Source organism: Sceloporus occidentalis, unplaced genomic scaffold, assembly GCF_023333645.1.
Source record: "Sceloporus occidentalis isolate IW3139 unplaced genomic scaffold, rSceOcc1.0.p SCAF_1, whole genome shotgun sequence".
Classification (NCBI taxonomy): Eukaryota; Metazoa; Chordata; class Lepidosauria; order Squamata; family Phrynosomatidae; genus Sceloporus; species Sceloporus occidentalis.
Genome location: NW_028316981.1, coordinates 38,973,925 through 38,996,386, shown reverse-complemented (window position 1 = coordinate 38,996,386; position 22,462 = coordinate 38,973,925). Strand labels below are relative to the sequence as shown.

Genomic DNA, 22,462 nt, shown 5'->3' with positions numbered 1-22,462 from the left:
GCATTGATAAACGAAGCCAATTTTGTTGATCAGATTGTAAACTACCTCCTATTGAATGTCCTTGGGATATATGGTGGGCAGTGTTGTCATATTTACAGAACGAGGATTGCTCATATGTCCCCAGAGTGTTTCATATGTTCTGAACGAACTGGTGCTTCTCATCTCTTGCAGGCGATGAATAAGACTCAGCTTGACATTTGAGAGGGGGAAGCATATTCCTTAGTCACCATGGGGTTTATGGGCCAGTGCTCATAACTGCCTTCTTTGGGTTCTCTCTTTGCTCAGGATAGCTCCATTTTCTTGCAGCAAGTGACTTCGCTGAATAGTTAAGTCTTGCAAACATGGGATGAACAACGTGGCACATTATTGTGGCTTCTGGATGTGGTGGTTGAGTCAGTCTCATATCTGTCATGAACAAGAGTGGAAAAAAGCCTTTCATAAAAGAGAGCTCATTTGCTTATATCATTACTGTGTTTTGCTAAAGAGAAAAACAAAACTAGTAAGTTGATTTTCCCCTTAATTTTGTATGATACAAAATGTTATACAGCTGCTCCGCCATATCCATGGATTTTTTTATCCAAGGATTCAAGAAGCCACACTTTGAAAATGTTTCTAAGATATATCAGTTCCAAAAAGCAAGCCTTGATTTTGGCATTTTATGCAAGTGACACAATCTTACTGTGTGATTGTATGTAATGAGACTTGAGCGTCCACAGATTTTGGTATCCAAAGGATTTGATTTCCAGCTTGGCCATGAACAACTCTTCAAAACCCCAGTTAAAACAGCCAGAGTAGCCACTCCAAGTTTAAAGATCAAGGGGCACAGAAAACCGCTGAGCTCCACAACGGAAGCTCAAGATGGACAAAGGCAGCTTGAAGTCCCTTAGGAGAGAGATCTGCAGTTGAGGGGTTGCTATAGAGAAAGCCCTGTCATGTGTGCCACCAACTTAGTCTTGTGGGGTAGAAGGAGATGCAACCGGGACACCATCTTAAATTTCAGGTAGGCTCTTCTGGGACAAAGTGGACTTTCAGGTATTTTGGCTCCAAGAACAGCACCTTTTATTCAGTTTGGAAACAAAACGGAAGCCGGCACAGTTCTTGGAAGACCAATGATACACAGTGTGTATGCTTTTCAACAGCAGCTCCACGCAGAATATGTTACACATTTAATTGGAAGACACCATATTTGTGTTGGAAAATAAGTACCATATTCACAATCACAGAATTAGAATTTGCATCCTCAGGCATGGACTGATAATGTACACTGGATCTCTTGGCTTCAGGCGACCATTTTGGGGGTGGGATGTAAAATATCTCTTCCATGATGAGCGTTTACCCACTGATTTGCTTTGAGTAGGACTTGCAACTTTCGAAGATCACCTCTGAAGCTTCACTGAAGGAGTTTACAGTCGTGTGTAAAGTAGCAAATTATGCCCAGGAGCAGGTATTGCTAAGGGAAAGGAAAAGATGAAGCCTGTTAGCCTGTAAACTGTTCATGGACAGCAGAGCCCTGAAAGCATAGAAATCTTATACAGTATTTGCAGAGGTTTGGTTCCAGGACCTGAGTGCGCAACAACTGCAGATGCTCAACTCCCTCAGCTTTAGAGGAAAGCAAATGCAAACCTCCTCTGAACAAGTCTTGCCAAGAAGGCTCCGTTGCCTGAGTCGGAAAGGGCTTGAAGAGGCACACGACAACTGGGCCATATATAAAACAGTCCAAGGTTTGCATTTGGGGATGTCTGTATTTTTGGAACAGGTATTTTAAAGCTGTTGGATAGCTGGATATGGGGGTGAAGGATCTGTGGGTGGGGATGCCCTGAGCGTGTGAGGTAAATATTTCACACGTGTGGGGTATCCTGGTGTGTTTATTCTGGCTGCATCTACACTGGAGAAATAACCCAGTTTGGCACCGCTTTAACTCTTTTCTGGCTCAAGGCTATGGAATTCTGGGAGTTGGAGAATTCCCAGAATTCTATAGCCTTGAGCCTGAAAAGAGTTGGGTGTGTGGCTCACTGCCTGAGGGAGGGCGTCCTTCAAGGGTGCCTGTGTAGTGTGTGTGTCTTTACTTGTGCGTACTGTGTATGCTGCTTTCAGTCTCCTTCGCTGGCTGTGTGTTGGGAGCCAGGGAGGGAGATGATGATGATGAAGGGCACGTGAGAGGCGGGCCGTTATTACCCTCGCTCCCTCCTCCTCCTCCTCCCCCCGCCCGGATGACGTCACCTTCTTGGCTTGGGCCTCGCTCTGAGCCACCTGAAGAGAGAGGCCCAGAAGAAAAAGAAGTGCTGTAGTAGTAGAGTCAGGAGAGAGAGGGGCACGCGCCAGGGGCCACTTCACTCACTCGCTCGCTCAACCGACCCTTCCGCCGCCCCTCCCCCGCCCCTCGCGAAGAAGAGCCAGTAAAAGGAAAGGGAGCCATGCAACTGCCGCTCTCCTGACCGTTGGTTGGGAGCCCCTCAGAGGGGGCAGCGCAGCAGTCAGGCGTCGTGGCCGCGCGCGCCGCCGCCGCCGTGTCCCTCCGCGCGACGAACACGCGCCTTCCTTCCGCCGCTTTGTGTATATACTGTGTACACACACACACACCTATATCTCACACACATATCTATCTATACACAGCACCCATCTCACACACACATATCTATATCTATCTATCTATATAGCACACATCTCTCTCATACACAGGTATATATATCACTCACATATATTACACACACACACACATATACATATAACACGCATCTCTCTATATAATACTTATTTAAATGTATCTCACACACAAGCATAACACACATCTCTATATAACACTCCTCACACCTCTGTATATGTCATATATGTGTGTGTGTGTATATATATCACACACATACCCCTCGCTATATATATATATATATCCCCCACACACCTCTATATAACACTCATAAATATATCTCTCTCACACACACACACACACACATATATATATATATGTATATCTCCACGCGTGCGCACTGCTAGGGAGGGCGCGGGGAGGAAGTGCCTCCTCCTCCTCCTCCTCCCTTCTTTCCTTCCCTGTCTCTCTCTCTCTCCCCGTTTCGGTCGGTGGCTCCCTCCCTTCCTCTCTCGCTCCCTCCCTGGCTCCCTCCCTGGGCGCTCGGCGGGGAAAGGCACCGAGGCGGGGTCACATGCGGGCCTTGTGGGTGGCCAGGCGCCGCCCAAAGACGACGACGACGACGGCGGCGGCGGAGGAGGAGGCGACACGCTTCCCCCGTTCGTCCCGGAGCGCCTGAAGGGAAGCAGGGAAGAAGGCAGTCAGTCAGGAGCCCCGTGGCGGAGGGGGTGCTCGTCCCCCTTGCCTTGGCCCCAGCAGCGGAGGAGCCCGAGGGCCGGGCTGCCCGGATTGGCCGCGGAAGGGCCCGCGCAGAGCTCCGCCCGAAGCTGCCAAGGGAAGCAAGGAGGAGAGGAGAGGAGAGGAGAGGCAGGCTCCTGCTGGTGGTGGTGGCGGTGTCGGTTGCTGCGCTCCTTCGCTGGAGAGGAGCTCTCCTCCTCCTCCTCGTCTCCTTGTGCGGCAAGGCCAAGGGGGCCCTCCCTGGACCGATCCATGACCATGGGCGACAAGAAGAGCCCGACCAGGTAAGGAAGGAGCAGAGGAGGAAGACGGGGATCATAGTCATCACAATGAGAGGGAGAGATCTGGATGGAAAAGATGGAGGGTCGGTGCGAGCAGAGGAAGGCGAGCCCCACTTTCCCTCCGCCTCTTCTCCCCATCGGCATGCCTTTGATGCTCTGGGGAGACGGCGGCGGCGGCGGTGGCAGAGGGCTCCTAAGATGGAGGAAGTGGAGAGAAAGGGAGGAGGAGGAGGAGGAGGAGAGGCTGTATGCCTGCCAGGTGGAGAGGGAACAGTCCTTGTTTTTCCCATTGTAGGGAGAGAAGGGAGGGAGGGAGGGGGCAGCCTCCTTGTGGGGCGCTGGGATGTCGAGGAGGAGGAGGAGGCTGTGTTTGGTGGCTCTTAAGATGGAGAGTATGAAAAGCCAGGAGGAGGAGGAGGAAGAGGGCGAAGTGTTTTGTGCTTCTCTCCAGGGCTAATCTGGCGTTAGAGGAGCAGCTATGGCGGCTCCTGAGTCCCCTTCTCTCTCTCTCTCTCTCATAATGCACGCACCCTCCTCCTCCTCCTCCTCCTCTTCTTCGCACTGACTCCTTCCAGACAAAGGGAGATTTAACAAGGTAAAAGGAGGCAGACAGACAGACGGAGAGAGAGAGGCGGAGGGAGGGAGGGAGGGAGGGGGAGAGGGAGGGACACGCCTACGAGGCTTTAAAGTACAAACACCCTCCTCCTCCTCCTCCTCCTGCTGCTGCTGCTGCTCTCCCTCTCCCTTCCCTTGCACGCAACGCACACAAAAAAGAAGGGGGGAAGGAGAGGGAGGGCAGCAAGTGCCCTGCCATGCCTTTCCTATGCCCCCTTGCCTTGCCTTGCCTGGCCTTGCCTGATCCCAGTGTGCAAATCAATTGTCTTGGGATTGAAGATGGAGGGGAAAGGTACCCCTCTCCCCCCCTTTTGGACTAAGGGGTGTGGTGATAATGGGCAAGGTTGGGCACAGGGCAGGGAGTGTGTGCCAGCCATGAGAGGCTGGGATTTCTTAAGCTCACAGATGCCCCCCCCCCCCCCAAAATGTGTTTACTTTTCCCAGGCAAGGAAAGAAGGAGGCGGCAAAGAGGGTGAAATAACCTAGTTTTATGACCCCCTCCTTTTCTAATGCATATTTTATTTCTTCTCTTCTTACCTACCTCCTTCTCCCTTCCCTCCCTGTATACGCTTCTCAAGGCCAAAAAGGCAAGCGAAGCCTGCAGCCGATGAAGGCTTTTGGGATTGTAGCGTCTGCACCTTTAGGAACAGTGCGGAAGCCTTTAAATGCAGCATCTGCGATGTCAGGAAAGGCACCTCCACAAGGTACGTGGGCACGTTTCAATTTCCTCATTGAACCGTCAGGACTCTGACTTGATGATTTGCCCACTTGGGGTAGGAATAATTCCCTTGGAAAAAGGGAAAGATGTTTTAAACCTGTGTATTGTGTGTTATGACCTTGCAAGCACACATTAAAAAGAAATGTTGTGCAGATGAAGAGTGATGGAATCTGCTGCCTACAATGTGCCATGCTTTGCTGGGCCTCCTGCGCGTCATTGAGAGAGGACTGGGAGCTCATTTTTTGGGTGTCATTTTGATTTTTGAAAGCTTATGACTACCTCCCCCCTTTTTCCCCCTCAAGGTTGATAGAATAAATAAGGCCATTATACAAAACCAACTTTAAAAATCTTACTTTCCTGATGTTCTCTGATGAAAGAGCTTTGCACAAAACCAGTGTAGATATATTTGCAGAGGCATAAAGTTAAGTGTAGGAGAGCTTCCATTGCATATCACACTTAGCAGATGCACTTATGCTACAGAAGCATAGGATCACTGTACATTTCCTAGAATATGAGATGCCATCCTTTATTATCAACCTGGGCAGATTTCTAATAGTTCCTCCAAAGTGTTAACTGCCATGGATGTCTTAGGTGTTTCTTTCTGAATAGTGGGACTCTGTATTAGCGTGAATGTTGTCACTTTGTATTTCTCCACAAGCTTTCTGGAATGTTAGAAGTGTTTTTATAAGGTTGTTGCATGCTATTTATGCTAAAGAAATGCTGTTTTTTCTCCTGAGGAAAGACTCACTTATGTGATTTGGTGAAAGAGACAGCAGGTTGGCTTTATAAGTTAGTGGTTAGGAGTAGTTGAGGATGTATTCTTTTAAAGATTTGTGCAAAGTACAGTTGAGTGAAATACATATACCTTTATCCAGAAAAATCATACTAGATCTAACATTTCTGTGACATGAGCACATTCATTTGGTGTCATAGGACAAAACTCTTGTTACTCTTATGTCTCTCCTTATTTTATTCATTTATATCCCATCCTTCCCCCAGTATTGGAACACAAGACAGCTAAGTCTCCACATCCATGCTATTCTGGATGATATTGTGTTTCACTGCAAGGTCTAAGGCATATCATAGTTACTAGTACTCCTGTTAAATCCACCTGTGGCTATTGCATTCAAATACACTGACTTTTTTTGTGGGGGGGGGGCAGTCTGCTGTTAGAGTTATACTTGCAGGACCAGCATTTTGTAGGTGTTGTTTAACATGGATAGGCAACTGTCAGTTTGTGGTTTTGATCTATTCCTTGGGGCAACTCTATTAGCCCAGCCGTACTTTAATTCTGATAAAAAGGGATCCTATTTTGGCTCATAAGGAAGAGAACCACCATTTTAAGTTTGTAAGAAGTAGATTCCAAACTTGAATTTTATGTTTATGGGTGACTACATTTATGAGGAAATGTATGCTTCCAAATCCCTGAACAACAGTCTCCTTAAAGGATATAGAAGCTGAACATTTTTGTGTATAATAACTTCTTTATTTGGTAAATAATGTTAATCTATAAACCTATAAACAGCCAGGGAGTGGGGTGAGGAAAAAGTATGGAAATCTCATTTCATTTAATTGTATATTTATCCTAAGGTTATACGTTAATGGAAAACTTTGATTGGAGTCATTTTTTGCAAGTGATTATTAGAAGCAGGACATTATTTTGTTAATTTCCTATTATAAATTGTCTACAACATAATAAAGATATGATGCAGGGTTTCCATTGCTATCTTCTACCTGCCTGTGTGAGTGTTGTTTTATCAATATGATATTACATGTATTCATGCATTTAATAAAATATATCAGTTTATGCTTTTTAATAAGCAGGTATCAGTGATATTTATGACATTTCATAGTACAGGTATATTTTTTAAGTGTCATATATTATCAGAATCTGAATGATGTAAACAGCTGAATACTGAATTTTGTATTGAGCTGATTGAGGCTCCAGTTTGAGAGTTACTGGATATGAGACGGGTTGTTATCTTGTTGAGCCTTTTCCCCCAAAGACAGTTCATGTTTGAAAATGATTGTACATATTAGTTGGCTACTACATGGGGTGTTTGCATCTGATGACTTAATCAGTATCATTCTGTTATAAAAAAATGACTTGTTGATATTTACTAAAATAGTTTAACATAACTCAGCTCTTCAGAATATCAGTGGCAGCCTAGCAGGCTTTGAGAGGCGGTACTTCTATTCGAGACAGAGCTACAGCTACACTGCCATTCCCTTCTCCTTTTGTGTCTTGTCTCTTTAGATTGTAAGCCTGAGGGCAGGGAAATGTCTAATTAACAATTTGTAAGCCACTCTGATAGCCTTTTGGCTGGGTTATGAGTAAATATTATTATTATTATTATTATTATTATTATTATAGTGTACAAAAGTAGTAACTAGTGACTGTTTATAATGAGTTGGAGTCAGTTTTACACATAGGCAGACTCCTTTCCCCTTCCAAAAGACTCTCCAGCAATCCCCATACCAAGTGCTGTACAGAGAGGGGATACTAAATTGGCAGGCATATGAGTAAATAAATTAATGAGGATATATATATATATATATATCCACACACACTCATCTCTCCATATTTGCAGATTTGATATTTGCTGATTTGATTATTCACGGATTTTATTAGTACAGTATGTTCTCTAGTAATCTCTAGCTCCTCTAGTGCAACTCTGTGGTCAACTTTAATGAAAAGTTGCACAGAAAGACCTAGAGATACCTAGAGAGAGTACTCTACTAGGCCTTTGTAGCTCCTCCAGTGCAGTTCTATGGTCAGTGTCTGTCAGACATTGAGCACAGAGTTGCACTGGAGGACCTAGAGATTCCTAGAGAGGTGTCCTCTCAGATAAAAACATGGTGTTTTTATTATTTGCGGTTTATCCATATTCACACGGGTCTTGTGCCCCTAATCCTAGCAAATATTGAGGGACAAGTGTACTTCCAAGTCCCTGAACAACAGTCTCCTTGAGGAGGTATAGAAGGTGAGCATTTCCTGTGTATAATAACTTGTATGTGCTCTTTATTTGTTAAATAATTAGTTTTGTCTCTTCAAGCAACCCCCCCCCCCCGCCAGCCTATAAACAACCAGGTATGGAAAGAAGAGGGGTCCCTGAAATTTTGGGTGGTAGCATTTTGGAGAGAAAGTGGCAAGTTGCTTCTTCCAGCCCGGTTGCACCTGCCTAAGCTTTGATACCATTGCTTGAACAGCAAACGCAAGATGAGCTTGCATGTGTGTAATACTAATTATGCAAGAAAATATTCTAAGGATGCATTATTTGGGATAAAAGTATTCCTTATCTTTTATTTTGTTTTATACCAGTCAGGGACGTAGCTGGGGGGGGGGGATCTTGGAGTCCGGACCCCCCTTCCATTAGAAAAATGAATGGTGTGTGCTGCTGCGCCGCTGCACCCAAGCCCCATTATAATGGTGGCACTTAGTTTGGACCCCCACCCCCCTCCTAAAATCCTGACTACGTCCCTGTACCAGTCTTGATTCAGCTGTACAAATCATGGGAAATTGGTAGTGGGGAGATAGTAGTGTTACCCATATTCCCAGAAGGTCAGCTTGTATGAATTAGCTAGTTTACAATCAGGGGCTTGTAATGTGGCTTCATACACTTGCTAGGTGACTTTGAGTTGTGTTTTGAGGGGCCCTTGTGGATTGCGAACTAATTAACATTTAAGGAGTCAATGTGTTTAGGGGAAGAAGGGGTGGTTCATGACAGATAGTGAAAGTCTCTCATGGTTTCTCACTGAAAAAAACTTACAGTTTCCAAATGAGTTATTTAGATGTCTTAAATTGTGTTTAAGAACCTATAGTGCACTTACTGAAATGGCATGCCTACCAAAGTCTTTCCTAACTTGTACTGCAAAGAGTAAAGCTGTCCAACACACCCTTATATTACAGTGCTTTTGTCTTCTCTAATGAAGAAAGGGAGGATGAGAATGGGAAGAATCTACAGATATAAGGGGATTATTATGGGACAGAGATTTTAACACACAGGAGACATTGTGCAATTTATTGTTGTAGACTTTCACCTTGTTTTCTAGACTATCAAGCTTGTGAGGGCTGTAAATTTTTTTGAAATTTCTAAGAGATGTATTTATGTTTGAAGAGTCAGTCATGCAAAGGACCGAGGAAAAACTTTGGATTCTGAATCTTCCCATATTGCTTTTTTAGGGCTCATTTTCCCAGGTTTTTATTTAAAACTAAATGGCTTAGTCACAAAAAAAAAAAAAGGGGGGGGGGAGTAACTGTATACAGTATATACCCATTCACTTTTAATAGTAATTTGTATAGTTCAAAGTGAAGTTTTATGTTTTGTGTTTGTTGTGGTTTTTTGGGGGGAGTTGGTTTTTTCATTTGATGAGTTGCTATGTAGTTCAGAAAAGTTAGGCTGCAGTACTGTACCTGCAGCAGAGTTGATCCCACTGGTGGCAAGTGGACAGGATAGCATGGGCCAAGCCCTTGGCTGTGACCTGGGTCTGTCCCTGAACTGGCGTGGTGATGGACACGTTTTCCTGCTGCACCAGGAAACTGCTACTGCCACACATACCTTACCTACATCCACTGTCACTTCTTCTCAGAAGAACTCCATTGTGGCCCATAAAGGTGGAAATGGGGTGCCTGGCTACACCCATGTGGCCATGCACCCCCATCCAACATCACAGGCCATGATGGCTTTCTAAAAAGAAGCGGAAGCAGATGAGGGGTGCTTAGGCTGCGTGGTGTCCTCACTGTGGCAAACAGTGGGTCTGACCCACAGCAAAGCTCCACTGGACCAGAGTCAGTCAGGACCACCAAATCAGTGTCTGGACTGGCCAGTTGTGGCCTGAGGCTATTGACCTGCGTCATCCATACAAAATGACTAGAGATTGGGGGAGAATTCTAATGGGAGGCCCATATATACAATTATGAGTACCAGAGAAATTAACATGGAAAAAATAGGGATAGGTTCCTGCACCACAAAAAGGAGAGCAGTTCAACATGTTCCAGCAAACTTTTTATTAAAAACTAATGGTATGAACATATGAAGTGGGTAAGCCTTGCATAAGTAAACTAAATGTTTTGAACGTTATAGAGACTACTTTTAAGTCTTCTTCCAATGTACATCAGGGATCTTTATTTTTCTTTCACCACCCTCCACTTTTCTTCTTATTTCCATTTTGTTAGCCAAACATAAATATGTGCTTTTAAAAATATGTGCTGAGGGGAGCTGGTCTTTCTGTTTTGCTGCTCACACATGTTCAATAAAGGACTTGCTCTGGAGGCCACTGCTTTTTACCTTACCTGTTGTAACACAGCTATGGTGGGATCGGTTAGAGTAGAATCTCATTCTTTCCCAGGTCAGGCTTTATTGTATTGTTTACTGCACACGCTCTGCTGCATGCAGTTCAGCACCACAAGACTGTGTTTCTTCAGCCCTCCTTCACCTCAGTGAATTCACCTCAATACTGATGCTGTTAAACAAAACCCTTCTAGCTAGGCAGAGGATGGAGAGGAAAAGGAGGGACTGTGGGCATAAAATGACTTTTCAAAAAGGAATTTATTTGTCAAAGTCTTAGTTAACTGAGATTTGCCTATATGTGGTGAACCTTATTTATCCACAGACAGTGCAGATTCCATCATCAGTGGGCAACAAACCCTCAGTTGTCCCCAGTGGTGGTGAATATATGTGGCTGCGCCGTGATTAGGGAGAGCCCTGGCAGTCCCCTGTTCATGGGGGGCCATGGAGAATGGCAGGAGTTGCTCCATTCCCGCACTGCCCTCCACCTGCTGCCAGCCCGGAAGGCGGGCTGGGGGCAGAGAGGGGTGGCATCGTTGGGACTGACAGAGCTTGCACCAGATTCCAGGCTCGGCCTCATCTGAGAGGGTACCAATGTCGGCACTGTCTTCATCCTCCTGTTCTCCTCCTCCTCTTTTTGTTGGCTTGTCGCCCAGCTCTCCAGAGGTGGAAGCGCCCCATGAGGGAGGGTCTGGGACCAGCCCAGCAGGATCCCTGGGGGAGAGGGGTTGCCTTGGTGCCCCTGTCTACCAAGAAGATGCTGTTGGGGACAACGGGACTTGAGCATCTGTGGGTTTTGGTATTATGGGTGGGTGGGTGGGGGGGGGGGGAAGTCCAGAATAGATCCTTTGCATTTACTAAGATCCCACTGTATATAGGATTCTGTTGTTAGTGATATTAGCTAAGATCCTAATTGAGTCAAGTCACTTGTAAAAATAGACTATAGTGTAAACAATAGCAATAGCAGCCTCATTTATATACCACTTCATATCACTCTAAAACAATCTCTGAGCAGTTTACTACTGTAAACTAATTGCCTCCATTAAGCTGGTTACTCATTTTAGCAATCTCGGAAGGATGCCAGGCTGAGTTGACCCTGAGCTGGGATTGAACCCACAACCGTGTTGCTTTTGAATGAGTGGCTACAGTACTGGTATTTAACCACTGTGCCACCAGGGCTCCAGTTTAATTAGTTTAACACAGTGGTCCCCAAACTGTACCCTTTGAGAGATTTTGGACTTCAGCTCCCAGAAGCCTCAGCCATGTTAACTGAAGTCCAAAATCCCTTAAAGAGCACAGTTTGGAGACCACTGGTTTAGCATTTCTGACCTGCTTACCCAGGTGGAAGAGCAGCAGCAGTGCCAAACAGTATTGGTTGACACTGTGCATGTGCACACTACCACTCTGTACCTACCAAGCCAGCTCTATGTAGAACTAGTAGTTACCTTCAGTGTTCTCAATATTAAGGCAGCATGGAACTGGTGGCATGGAAAAGCCATATGTAAAGGAACAGTTGATTTTTTTCTAAGACAACCCTCCCATGATGCTTTTAGCTTTAAGAATTCCTTGGAAGTGTTAAGAAAAAGGTTAGCTTTGTTAGATCTGTAGGAGCCTACAGTATAGCTATATAATGGAGCTTTCTGTTTTGTGATGAGATTGAATACGTTCTTAGCCTATAAATGTTCTGCTGACTGTCCATATGTAAAATTTATTTATTTAAATTTATTTTGGCCATGTTTCTATTGTTAGAGCTATGCATTGTTTTCAGTTACTTGTTTTGAAAGTGTCTACGTGTTTTCTTTAATATATTATGCTTGGGCATAAAAATACAGTTGTCCCTCCATATTCACTAGGGTTAGGGGAACAAGACCCCCAGGAATATGGAAAAACCGCAAATAACAAAAACACTGTTTTTACCTGAGAGGACACCTCTCTAGGACTGTCTAGGCCCTCCAATGCAACTCTGTGGTCAATGTCCAACATACACTGACCATAGAATGGCACTGGAGTAGCTACAAATGGTCTTTCAGTGCAACCTTTAGTTAAAGTTGACCACAGAGTTGCACTGGAGGACCTAGACAGTCCTAGGGAGAACATATTAATGAAATCCGTGAATAATCAAATCTGCAAATATCAAAGCCGCAAATATGGAGGGATGAATGTAAATTGGAATTACTGAGAAATCAGCAGCTTGTTCAGTTTCCCTCAGCTGGCTCCTTCCATGAGTGGGAGCAGCATGTAAACTAGCTGAAAACTAAAAAGTAAGTGCTTTGGACCCAGGCAGACTTTAGTTTGTTGATGTTTCCTCTAGCAATTCAAGAGCCTGAAACCAGGGTTTGACCTTTGTGTGGAGATAAACCATTTCTGGTGCTTTGTTTTGTTTTGTTTTGTTTGGAGAGTGATAAACCAGAGTCCAAGGTTAGACATGACAGGAAGTGTTTCTTTCCTTCTTGGCTGTGTTGTTTCTGCTACTGGGAAGACCCACATGAGGGTGAAGAACCAGTGTATACAAACATATTGCACATGAACAGTAAGCTAATTTTTTCATCAATTTTCAACAGCTATATATGAATTCCCATATCTTTTAAATTTTCTGTGTTATCTGCCTTTACTGCCATATCTTGTTTGCTTGTAGCAGCTGGGTACAATTTTGAAACATCAATGTGAAACTATTTTAAGATTTTGGGGTTCACAGTTAACTGTATATTAATATACATACTCTAGGAAAAGTGATACACAGTACCTATCTTTAGCAGTATGAAACTTTCTGATTTTTGTTAACCCTGTATGTATATACTTTCAGATGGCCTGTCCTGTTATGATGACTCCACGAATTTCATGGCGTTTTCTTAGGCAGGGAATACTCAGAGGTGGTTTTGCCAGTTTCTTCCTCTGATATCCAAATGCAAAACTAACCAGATCTGACCCTGCTTAGCTTCCAAGATTAGATGGAATCTTTAGGGTATATAGGCCTATTAAGTAACATAAAAAGCAAAAATACTAAGTATTTAGACATACTAAGTCATATAGAAAAGCAAAAGGTGAGAGCCCAGCTTTTTTTTTTTAAAGGATGGGTGTGAGTAGAATGATGCTAAATTGTCTTGTCTGCAGCTTGTCTACTTGTCTGCAGCTTGATTACTGCTTAGCTAGGAACTTTTAACTCCCTCAGGACTTAATTCATCTGATTCCAAGAGTGAACCTGGATAAAATGGGGGTGGAGGGAGAGACTATAGAGAAGGGAGCAATTTAACACAAGGAAAGTTCAGTTCCCTTCACTGGTGTTCCTTTTTTTACTCTAAAAAATAAGATTTCCCTCTGCTTGTTTAACCAAAGGGTCTTTTATGTCATATTCAATTTTCTTCTTACTTGGAAAAAATGTGATAGGGCTGTGGAGAAACAGCAGATATTCAGTTGCTTTCTTGGTCTTCATCTTCTACTTTTTAATGTTTTACTAAAGACTCTTCTATTGTGAAAGAAAATGTTGAGATATCTCTCCTGGTATTTTTTATATGTTGGTATGTAGCTATTTATTAGTATGGAAGGAATAAGTAGTAACTATTAACACCCCCTTTCCTTTTGGGCAACAACCCTAGAGTCCCCCAATGCCTGTTTCTTGATATTAGGTCTAATTTTTGTGCAGCAGCCAGCTGGCCAGCCTTGTCTTCCTGCTAAGTAAGCCTAACTGTGATAATATAAATTGTTGTTGTTGTGTGTCTTGTAGTAGTTTCTCCAGTGTCTTAGTCCAGTGCTCAAATAACTACACCATGACAGCTCTGCATTTGTTGTGTGCTTTCAACTTATGGTGACATAACCATGGGATTTTCTTGGCAAGCTTTGTTCAAAGGAGGCTTGCCATTGCCTTCCGATGAGGCTGAGAACATGTGATTTTCCCAAGGTCACCTAGTGGGTTTTTGTGGTTCAGTGGAGGTTTGAAACCTGGTTTTAAGTCTCAGTCCCACCCTCAAATCACTACACCACATGGCTTGTCATAGCAACCCTGAATTATGCAGTATAACCTATGGGGATGCAGTATTGTTTCATTGGAGTACATACAGTATTCTACATATTGCTTTTGTTGGATACATCACTTTCAGAATAAGAGATTATGAAAATAGTGTAATATATCTTCTGTGTATATAGTGTCTCAGAGTATACAACATATTACAGAATAATGTAAATGATTTATTTCTTCCCCAAAGAGTTTACAGTCTAAAACCCAGCAGTTGGGATAAGGATACAGACAAGAAGAGAATATGAAAAATAGAATTTGACATGTAAAATAATAGTATAACCAACTTTCCCCACAAGTGGCTGTCACTTTTGAAAGCACAAAACCCAAAGTATCCACTAGTGCCATCCATGGCATTCATTTAACTGTATTCTCTAAATAGTATGTTTGGAAGCATAGTGCATATGTATAAGTAGTTTGCAACCCAAAATTCACATGGCAATTAGCCATGTGGAAGATAATTTGGGAGAGTTAGTTGGGCTAAGACTTTGAGTATTAGACTGAGACCCTGGGAGATCAGGGTTTAAAATCCCTGGTCAGTCATGGAAATTGTGTAAGTCACACTTTCTCAATTTAAGAGGAGAGCAACGACAAGTCTCTGAATAAATCTTGCCAAGAAAACTATGATGAGGTCGCCATAAGTCAGGGCCTGTACAGACAGGCTAAAATAAAGCTACTTCGGGTCACTTTGGAGGTATGCTGTTTAAATGGTGCATGTGTCCTAAGAGGCCAGAAGCTGTGCCAAAGCTGTGCTCCATTCCTTAGAACTGGAGCATGGCTTTGGTGTGGCTTCTGGACTCTTAGAACGCAAACATCATTTAAACAGCATACCTCCAAAGTGACCCGAAGCAGCTTTATTTTGGCCTGTCTGTACAAGCTCTCAGTTTGTTGTTGTGGCTGTTGTTGTTGTTGTTGTTGTTGTTGTTGTTGTTGTTATTATCATCCTGACTTTTCCCAGCTCAGGACTCAAAATATCTTACAAAATTAAGGCACATTAAAAAGAACAACAAAGTAATTGGAGCCCAAAATCATTTTGCAAGAATTTCCTATCCTAAAGTGGCAAGACTCAAGCCAGTTGCACATAGTTCTGCAAAACTCAAGGCCTTTTATTTCTTTTTTCAAAATCCACATTAAAAACGAATTGTACGTAATTTTTTTTTTGTTTTTTTAATGAATAAAAACTATTTTAAAAAAACAAATTGCCTTCCTCCATGCAAGAAATGTTTATTAGAAATGGCCACAACTTAACTTGGGCAAAAAGAGTCTTCCTTCCCCTTTTCTCTTTTGGATAGTTGTATTCAGAATCTTAGGCCCTTAATGCATTTGAGGTCTGTTTCCAACACGTTTCTATGCTAAGGTATCTTACATGTGGTCATAATGGAGTGGGAGGCCAGTGGGATGTCAGATCTTGGTACGCATATTTTGGTAATATCCAAAGGAGCTACGTTACCACATGCAGAAGGCTGCAGAATGTCAACATTCAGATTTGCCTAGTTCTTATTGATACTAAGACAGAATATGTGTCTATGGATAGCAATGGAAACTACAAAATCTTTCCAAGTGGTGGAATATGGTGAAAGAAATTATATTGTCTTGCTTATTGCCCTTTTATGTCTGTAGTTGGCCTGAAACTTGTAGCATAATGAATAAAGAATTTCAAAATAAAAAGTTCTAGTGATGTAGGAATGGGGCTATAAACTATCGAGAGCTCATCCTATTCAGTAGGGCTTGCTGCTATGCATTAAATTGGTCTGTAAACTTTGGCATCCATTGACCAGTCAATTACTTGTGAGAAAGACATGAGTGCTGCTTCATCTTTCTCATCCTCCTTGGCAAGATACATAGTGTTTGTAGTTATGGAGGTGATGTATAGCTATCCTGGCTAGTAGTTCTTGATTGTTCCACACTCCATGAGTGTATCCAGTCTCCTTTTAAAGCCAGCCACTTTGACAGCCATTTTTTTACTTGTCTTTATCCATTTTGAATAAATACATCCTTTTATCTGTTCTGAAACCTGACTCTTGTATACTTTAGCTTCTGTGGCTTCAGATACTTTTATCTGTCTTTCTGAACCCTATACACAATTTTATACATGGCCATTACGAGTCCTGTTGCTCACTTTTTCCTTAAGGCAAAGAGGACTTTCCTCAAAAGGTATATCACTGTTTGTCAGGAGAGAAAACTAGCAAACCATCTGTTACATGGAATGGCTTCATAGGACATGCATGGCCTTGGTTCACATGTCAGGATAAACAAACGATGGAGTTTGCTTAGTCACTTCCACTGTATTTTTAAAAAATCAACAACAGAAAACAGCAGGAGCAGTCATTGTGCACAGGAAGCCAAAGTTTCCACAGATTACCATTTCAGGCACATGTGTCCAGTTTGTAGACAGAAAGAACTAAGTATTGGGTTAATGGTTCTGATATATTAGTCAGAAAACTGTCAGTCACCTATCTGGAGGTGACACCACTATTGATTTTGTTCCTTTAAAAGGAATGAAAGTCAGTAATGTGACTTGAAAGGTAAAATGCTGCTGCACAGCATTTAGAAGAGAGCTAGATTGCTGCATATGGAGTTCCTCTGTGATGTGCTTTTGTCTTTAGACTTAGTCAATGTGTGTCTTTTCCAGAGTGTAATGTTTAAAAACAGTGAAACCCAGTGACCTACTTTAGTTTGTGAGCTTTGAAATGGTTCTTTAGGTCACTGGGTCTCTTTCAGAATGTAGGTCACTTGGAAAGGTGTACTTTTTTCCCATAACAAGTAGCTTTTGACCTACAGTAGAATTTACTACTTCAGCCCCACCCCCTCCTTTGATTGATATAGTTCTGTCTGTCTGGTCTTGATATACAGCAGCTGATTTGGATGTCACCTATTTAATTTTAAAACATTTTAGAAATCAGGAACCATTTGTGTCTGCAGTGATGCACGATAATAAGAAATGTGAACTTAGTATTTGTTATGCAAGATACCAAGCAAGTATCTAATACTGGAGAAAAAAACATCAGGCTTTGGTCTTATAAACTTTACAGACATTTTTGGCTTTCATTGTGTGCTTGTTACATTTGTCATACTTTTGTGTGGATGGATGTACAGACAGTTTGGTGTATATAGCTTGGTCAATCCTTCAAGCAGTTTCCAATAAAATATAAAAACAGTTAAAACAAGCAAAACAACAATAAAACAAAATCACAGCAACAGATAAAACCAGTTTTAAAGAAGACATCAAAAAGCCTGACAAAGTAAAACAATTGTGTGTGCGCGCATGCACGCACGCATGCACAAGTGCACATGCACAAGTGCACATGCACACACACCTGCCTTCAAGACATATGTTGACTTATGGCAACTCTATGAATTTTATAGGGTTTCCTTAGGTACTGAACAGTAACAAGCGCTACACTTGAGCCGTTATAGGGCTAATAACCGTTACAGGGTTAATGGAGAGCTACTGAGAACACAGATGACCTACAGCTATATATGCATAGCTCTAATCAACTTTTGAGCCTTAATAAGGCTAGCTTTGTAGTGAGCCTTTCTCTCTCTCCCTCTTTTGCTCACTCTATTCTTAGCCTTCTTTTCTGTTGCATTATACATATTTGTGTTATTTGACTGTTGGTCCGTTACAAACGGGCCATATAGTACACGCGGAGCGCGTACTAGGGTTAGGAAGGGGCGGTGCTTCCGCACCCCCCTAACCCTAGTCCGCGCTCTGCACACACAAAATGGCGGCGGCCGTTCCACACGGCCGCCACCATCAATATGTCATGACCGCGCCGCCTCCAAACGAGGCGGCGCAGTTGTGACATATTGGGGCCGCGCCACGGCGCCTATGGCGCCCTTTGCGCGACCCCGGAAGGAGCTCCGTTTCGGAGCTCCTTCCTGCTTTGCGTCGCTGGGCACAGCCTTCAGATGGCTGCGCCCAGCGACGCAAGGGAGAAAGGGGCCAAGCGGCCCCTTTCTCCTCCTCCTCGCTGTCGTGGGATGTCCTTGGGGCTTGAAGCCACAAGGACACCCCTTTCCAGGCTGCGGGGAAGCGGCCTTTTGCCGCTTCCCCGCAGCCTGCAAAGTGGCGGATCGGGGCCTCAGCGGCTGCCGTTGTAACAGCTGAGGCCCCGATACACCGGGGAAAGCAGCGCCTACAGGCCGCCTCAAAGGGGCGGTCTGTAACGTGCCATTGTTATGTTTGCCATTACTACTATGCTTTATTTTGTATCCTTTGTATGTATGGGTTTTGTATGAATCTGTTGCATATATTGGGTACCCTTTTAAGCATTTATATATAAAGCCTTTTTATAGTACCTTGTCTCAATTAGTCTCTTTCCAAATCCATTGTTCCAACACGTAATACTGAGAAGTTATTTTGCTGGTTCCTTCCTAATACCTGATATTTGTTGATGCCTTTCTTCCAAGTATTAGCCAGAGCAAACCCCGCTTAGCATCCAAGATCAGGCAGGATTTGGTATCTTTAAGTTATTTAGGTTAAAAATGATTTTGCCAGGTACTAAAAGCATATGAGAATAAGCTTCACTGATAAGGACATTCTAAAGCTCTCTTAATATTCAACTTGCTTGATTCTTTGAAGATAGGTGTCCTTATGCACAACTAGGCTCATGTGTGTTTTATAACATAGCTGTGAACATGGCTACTCAAAAGTAAATCCCAATGAATTCAATGGAGCATATTCTTTGGACTGCAGTCTTCTGTATTTATGGAATATTTTTCAGTACTTTCAAAGATATGCTATAGTGGTTTGTAAGCTGTCTTGATTCCCACATCTGCGAAAACAGTTGGATGTGAACAAATAAATAGATAAAATAACAGTGTTTATACCCAGTTAATGACCTTAATATGTTAATATTGTATACGCCCCCTCCTTCTGCATTGGAGATAATGTGACCCCATTATTTCTTTTAAGAGTTTAAGATGAGAAGAAAAGTTATTGTTTCTTTTACTTAATTGGATGTTGGATATTTTTCTCTGTAGATCTGAATTTATTATTATTGTTATTTATTGTTTATGGTATTTATACTCCGCCCTTTAGCCCTAAAGGCTCTCAGAGCGGCTTACAATTATTATTTTAATGGTTCCCTGCCCTCAGGCTTACAATCTAAAAGACATAACACAAAAAAAGAATGGAATGGTGGTGGGAAAGGGGATCAGGTCCAGCAGTTCCCTCTCCCTCTAATGCCTGGACCAAGGCAGATGGACCAGAGGGAGGGCTCTTTTTCTTCAGGCTAGCCCTGGTGGAGCTGGGCCTGCCTGTTCACTCCCTCACAGGCCGAAGGATGACAGTTATCATGGAGGGAGGGCTCTTTTTCTTCAGGCTAGCCCTGGTGGAGGTGGGCCTGCCTGTTCGCTCCCTCACAGGCCGAAGGATGACAGTTATCATGGAGGGAAGGCTTTCTTTCTTCAGGCTAGCCCTGGTGGAGCTGGGCCTGCCTGTTTGCTCCCTCAGAGGCTGAAGGATGACAGTTATCATGGAGGGAGGGCTCTCTTCAGGCTAGCTCTGGTGCAGCTGGACCTGCCTGTTCACTCCCTTACAGGCCGAAGGATGACAGTTATCATGGAGGGAGGGCTCACTCTCTTCAGGCTAGCCCTGATGGAGTTGGGCCTGTCTGTTCGCTCCTTCACAGGCCGAAGGATGACAGTTATCATGGAGGGAGGGCTTTCTTTCTTCAGGCTAGCCCTGGTGGAGCTGGGCCTGCCTGTTCACTCCCTCACAGGCCAATTCATGTGATCAGTAAAAGAAACCTAGGACATACATGCCGGCACAAAATTGACCAGACATCATAATGGAAGTTACCTGTTGAGATTTACAGTTGTTCTTTTGCAGAAGTTCATGTTTATCTAGTGCAAGAATGAGCAACATGCAATCTTCAACCCACATGAGGTGCTGTTGTGATTTTGATGGTGAAATTTGACAGAAAGTAAGACTTTCAGTTTAAAAGCACTATTATTGTTTAAATAAGTTGCATGTTCCTTGACCAAGTTGTTTTCAAGTAGATTGGCATTTCTGGGAATTTTTGTAGCAATATTTGTAGTGGTCATTGAGGAGATTTCCCCCTGCAAGTTGTGTGTGAAAGTGACACATGGACCAGTGTCTTGTGATACTTGTGTACTGTCTAATTGGGCTAAGTATTTCTTTCAAAGGTTCCATAATAATATTTGGAAAGATTAATAGACTGCCATTTGGATGTAATTTTTCTTTCTCTTGTCATAGACTTCATGTAAAACACACCGGGCCTGTGCTAGGAACTTAGTTGTTAGTAAGTTAGTATGTGTTTTGGTCTTCTATTCCAGTTTCAGGATTGGTGCAGGAGAAATGGTTCTGGTGTCATGATATTTCTGATTTGCATGGACCTGACCCTAGTGTGGACACCTGGATATATAGTGGGCCCATGGTAAATAGCAAAATACTCAAGTCGCATTGTGGCATAGAAAAAGGGTTGTGGCGTAAGGGAAGGGCATTGTGTTTGTTTGTGTGTGTGTGTGTGTCTCAGTAGAGAGGCAAAAGGCAAGTGCTTTGTACATCCTGAGAGTACCTAAAAGAAGCACCAACCATATCTATTCTCACATGCATCTAGCCTTCAGGGTGAGCGCAAACAGTTATGCCTGCCAGAATTTTGTAAGTTCTTTGACGTCATTTTCCTTTGCTTCATCTTTTACATCCTTTGTTACAAGTCCCTCGACTTATCCACGGGTCACACCAAAATCCATAATTTTGACCTCAAAACCTGCCCTTGACTTTTACATGAGGTCAACTTATAGTAGAGTATATACGGTATATAGGAAACAGAAGGACCCATGTGTGGTTCTTAGGACCATTGTGTGCAGGTAGAGGAATTTTAAGTGTCCCCCTTCCAGTTGCTTGTTCTTCAAAAGTCGCCTTATCCTCTATTGGTACCAGTGGATTATTTCTTTCTTTTTGAGACCCTCCCTCAAACTGTGTATATTGGCATCCCCCCAAAACAAACAAACAAAACACTTACTTATTTTTATCTGGATTGAATTTTTAAAAAGAGCATCAGCTGCTGCTGCTCCTTATCAGCCTGTAGTCTGTCTTCTCATTGCATTCTAGACATTTCCTAATTGTTTTGGTTTCTATTTCTAGTTCTGTTCCCCCTATTTACAAATAGGTTCTTTGGTTATTGATCTGTGTTATCCTTGATGATGAGTATCCTAGTTGCTTTGCCTTAAAATGTGTCATTAGAGCTGTCTTCCTTGGTGCTGATAAGATGCCCATATCACACCTTGCTCAGATATCCCCTAAGATTTGCTACCTCAGTTTTTTAAAATGCTGTAATTGGTAGCTTTTGGTTACAATACATGGATATGAACAGCTACCAGGGCCTAAGAGACTTCATTGACCCATACTTTATCCTCCATTGTCACTACCTCAACATTTGGAGGTCCAGAAATTATTTTTTGCCACAAAATAACCATATGCTTAGCAACCACCTTTGGAGGCTTTTAAACAGTGGCTAGATGGCCGTCTGTCCAGAGTGCTTTGATTGTGTATTTCTGCATGGCCGGGCGGGGTGTGTGTGTGTGTTGAATTGGATGTCTGTTCTGTGTGTTTCCAACTCTGTGATTCTATAATCTTTTCAATTAAGTGGTTCAGATTTTTCCAAATATGAAGCAAGATTTATTGTGTTGCCCTTTACATTCTGCAGAGGATAATGCTACCACCACAACATATATTTAACATTTGGTGTGCAGTTATTTGTAGCAAGTAGATTTACAGGTGAAATGGATTAGCTTAGTCTGTAGTGAAAACAATTCTCATTTTAACAAGTGTAAAAATTAGGTTAAAACAATGCATTCAGCCCTCCTCGTAGGCAGACTTGCCTTTCGCGGCTTTGAGCTTACGCAGGAGGCAAGCCCCATTAGAAGTAATGAGGCGCGTACCTACGCCATGCACCCTGCGCATCGCCGTGTGCACACGTCTAATTCTTTCCTATGGGGCTTGAGCATACGCTATTTTTCCCATACGTGGGGGAGTCCAGAATGGATCCCTCACATATAGAGAGGGAAGACTGTATTAAACTTCTTGAGTCTGCTTGGGATTTGAGCTATTGAACTCCCCTCCCCAAATAAATTTAGTAGTATTTATTTATTTATTTATGTTACATTATGTATGCTGTTTGTATTTATGCTATTGTATTACTGTCTTTTGGAAGAATAGAAAGGTGATAGTGCCTGGAAGATAGTTTTTATTGAATTGTAATC

The 22,462-nt window shown here is 43.0% G+C and overlaps 1 protein-coding gene across 1 annotated transcript in view; it reads left to right on the top strand.

Moving 5' to 3' along the window:
* The first annotated feature begins 3,081 nt into the window (after positions 1-3,081).
* The window catches only part of RYBP (RING1 and YY1 binding protein), a 63,284-nt gene continuing 43,903 nt past the window's right edge, over positions 3,082-22,462 (top strand). Inside the window, exons 1-2 of the mRNA XM_089519590.1 lie at positions 3,082-3,603; positions 4,794-4,919. Coding sequence (XP_089375716.1) covers positions 3,572-3,603; positions 4,794-4,919 — 158 coding nt within the window. The 5' untranslated portion in view covers positions 3,082-3,571. The remainder of the gene's footprint in view (positions 3,604-4,793; positions 4,920-22,462) is intronic.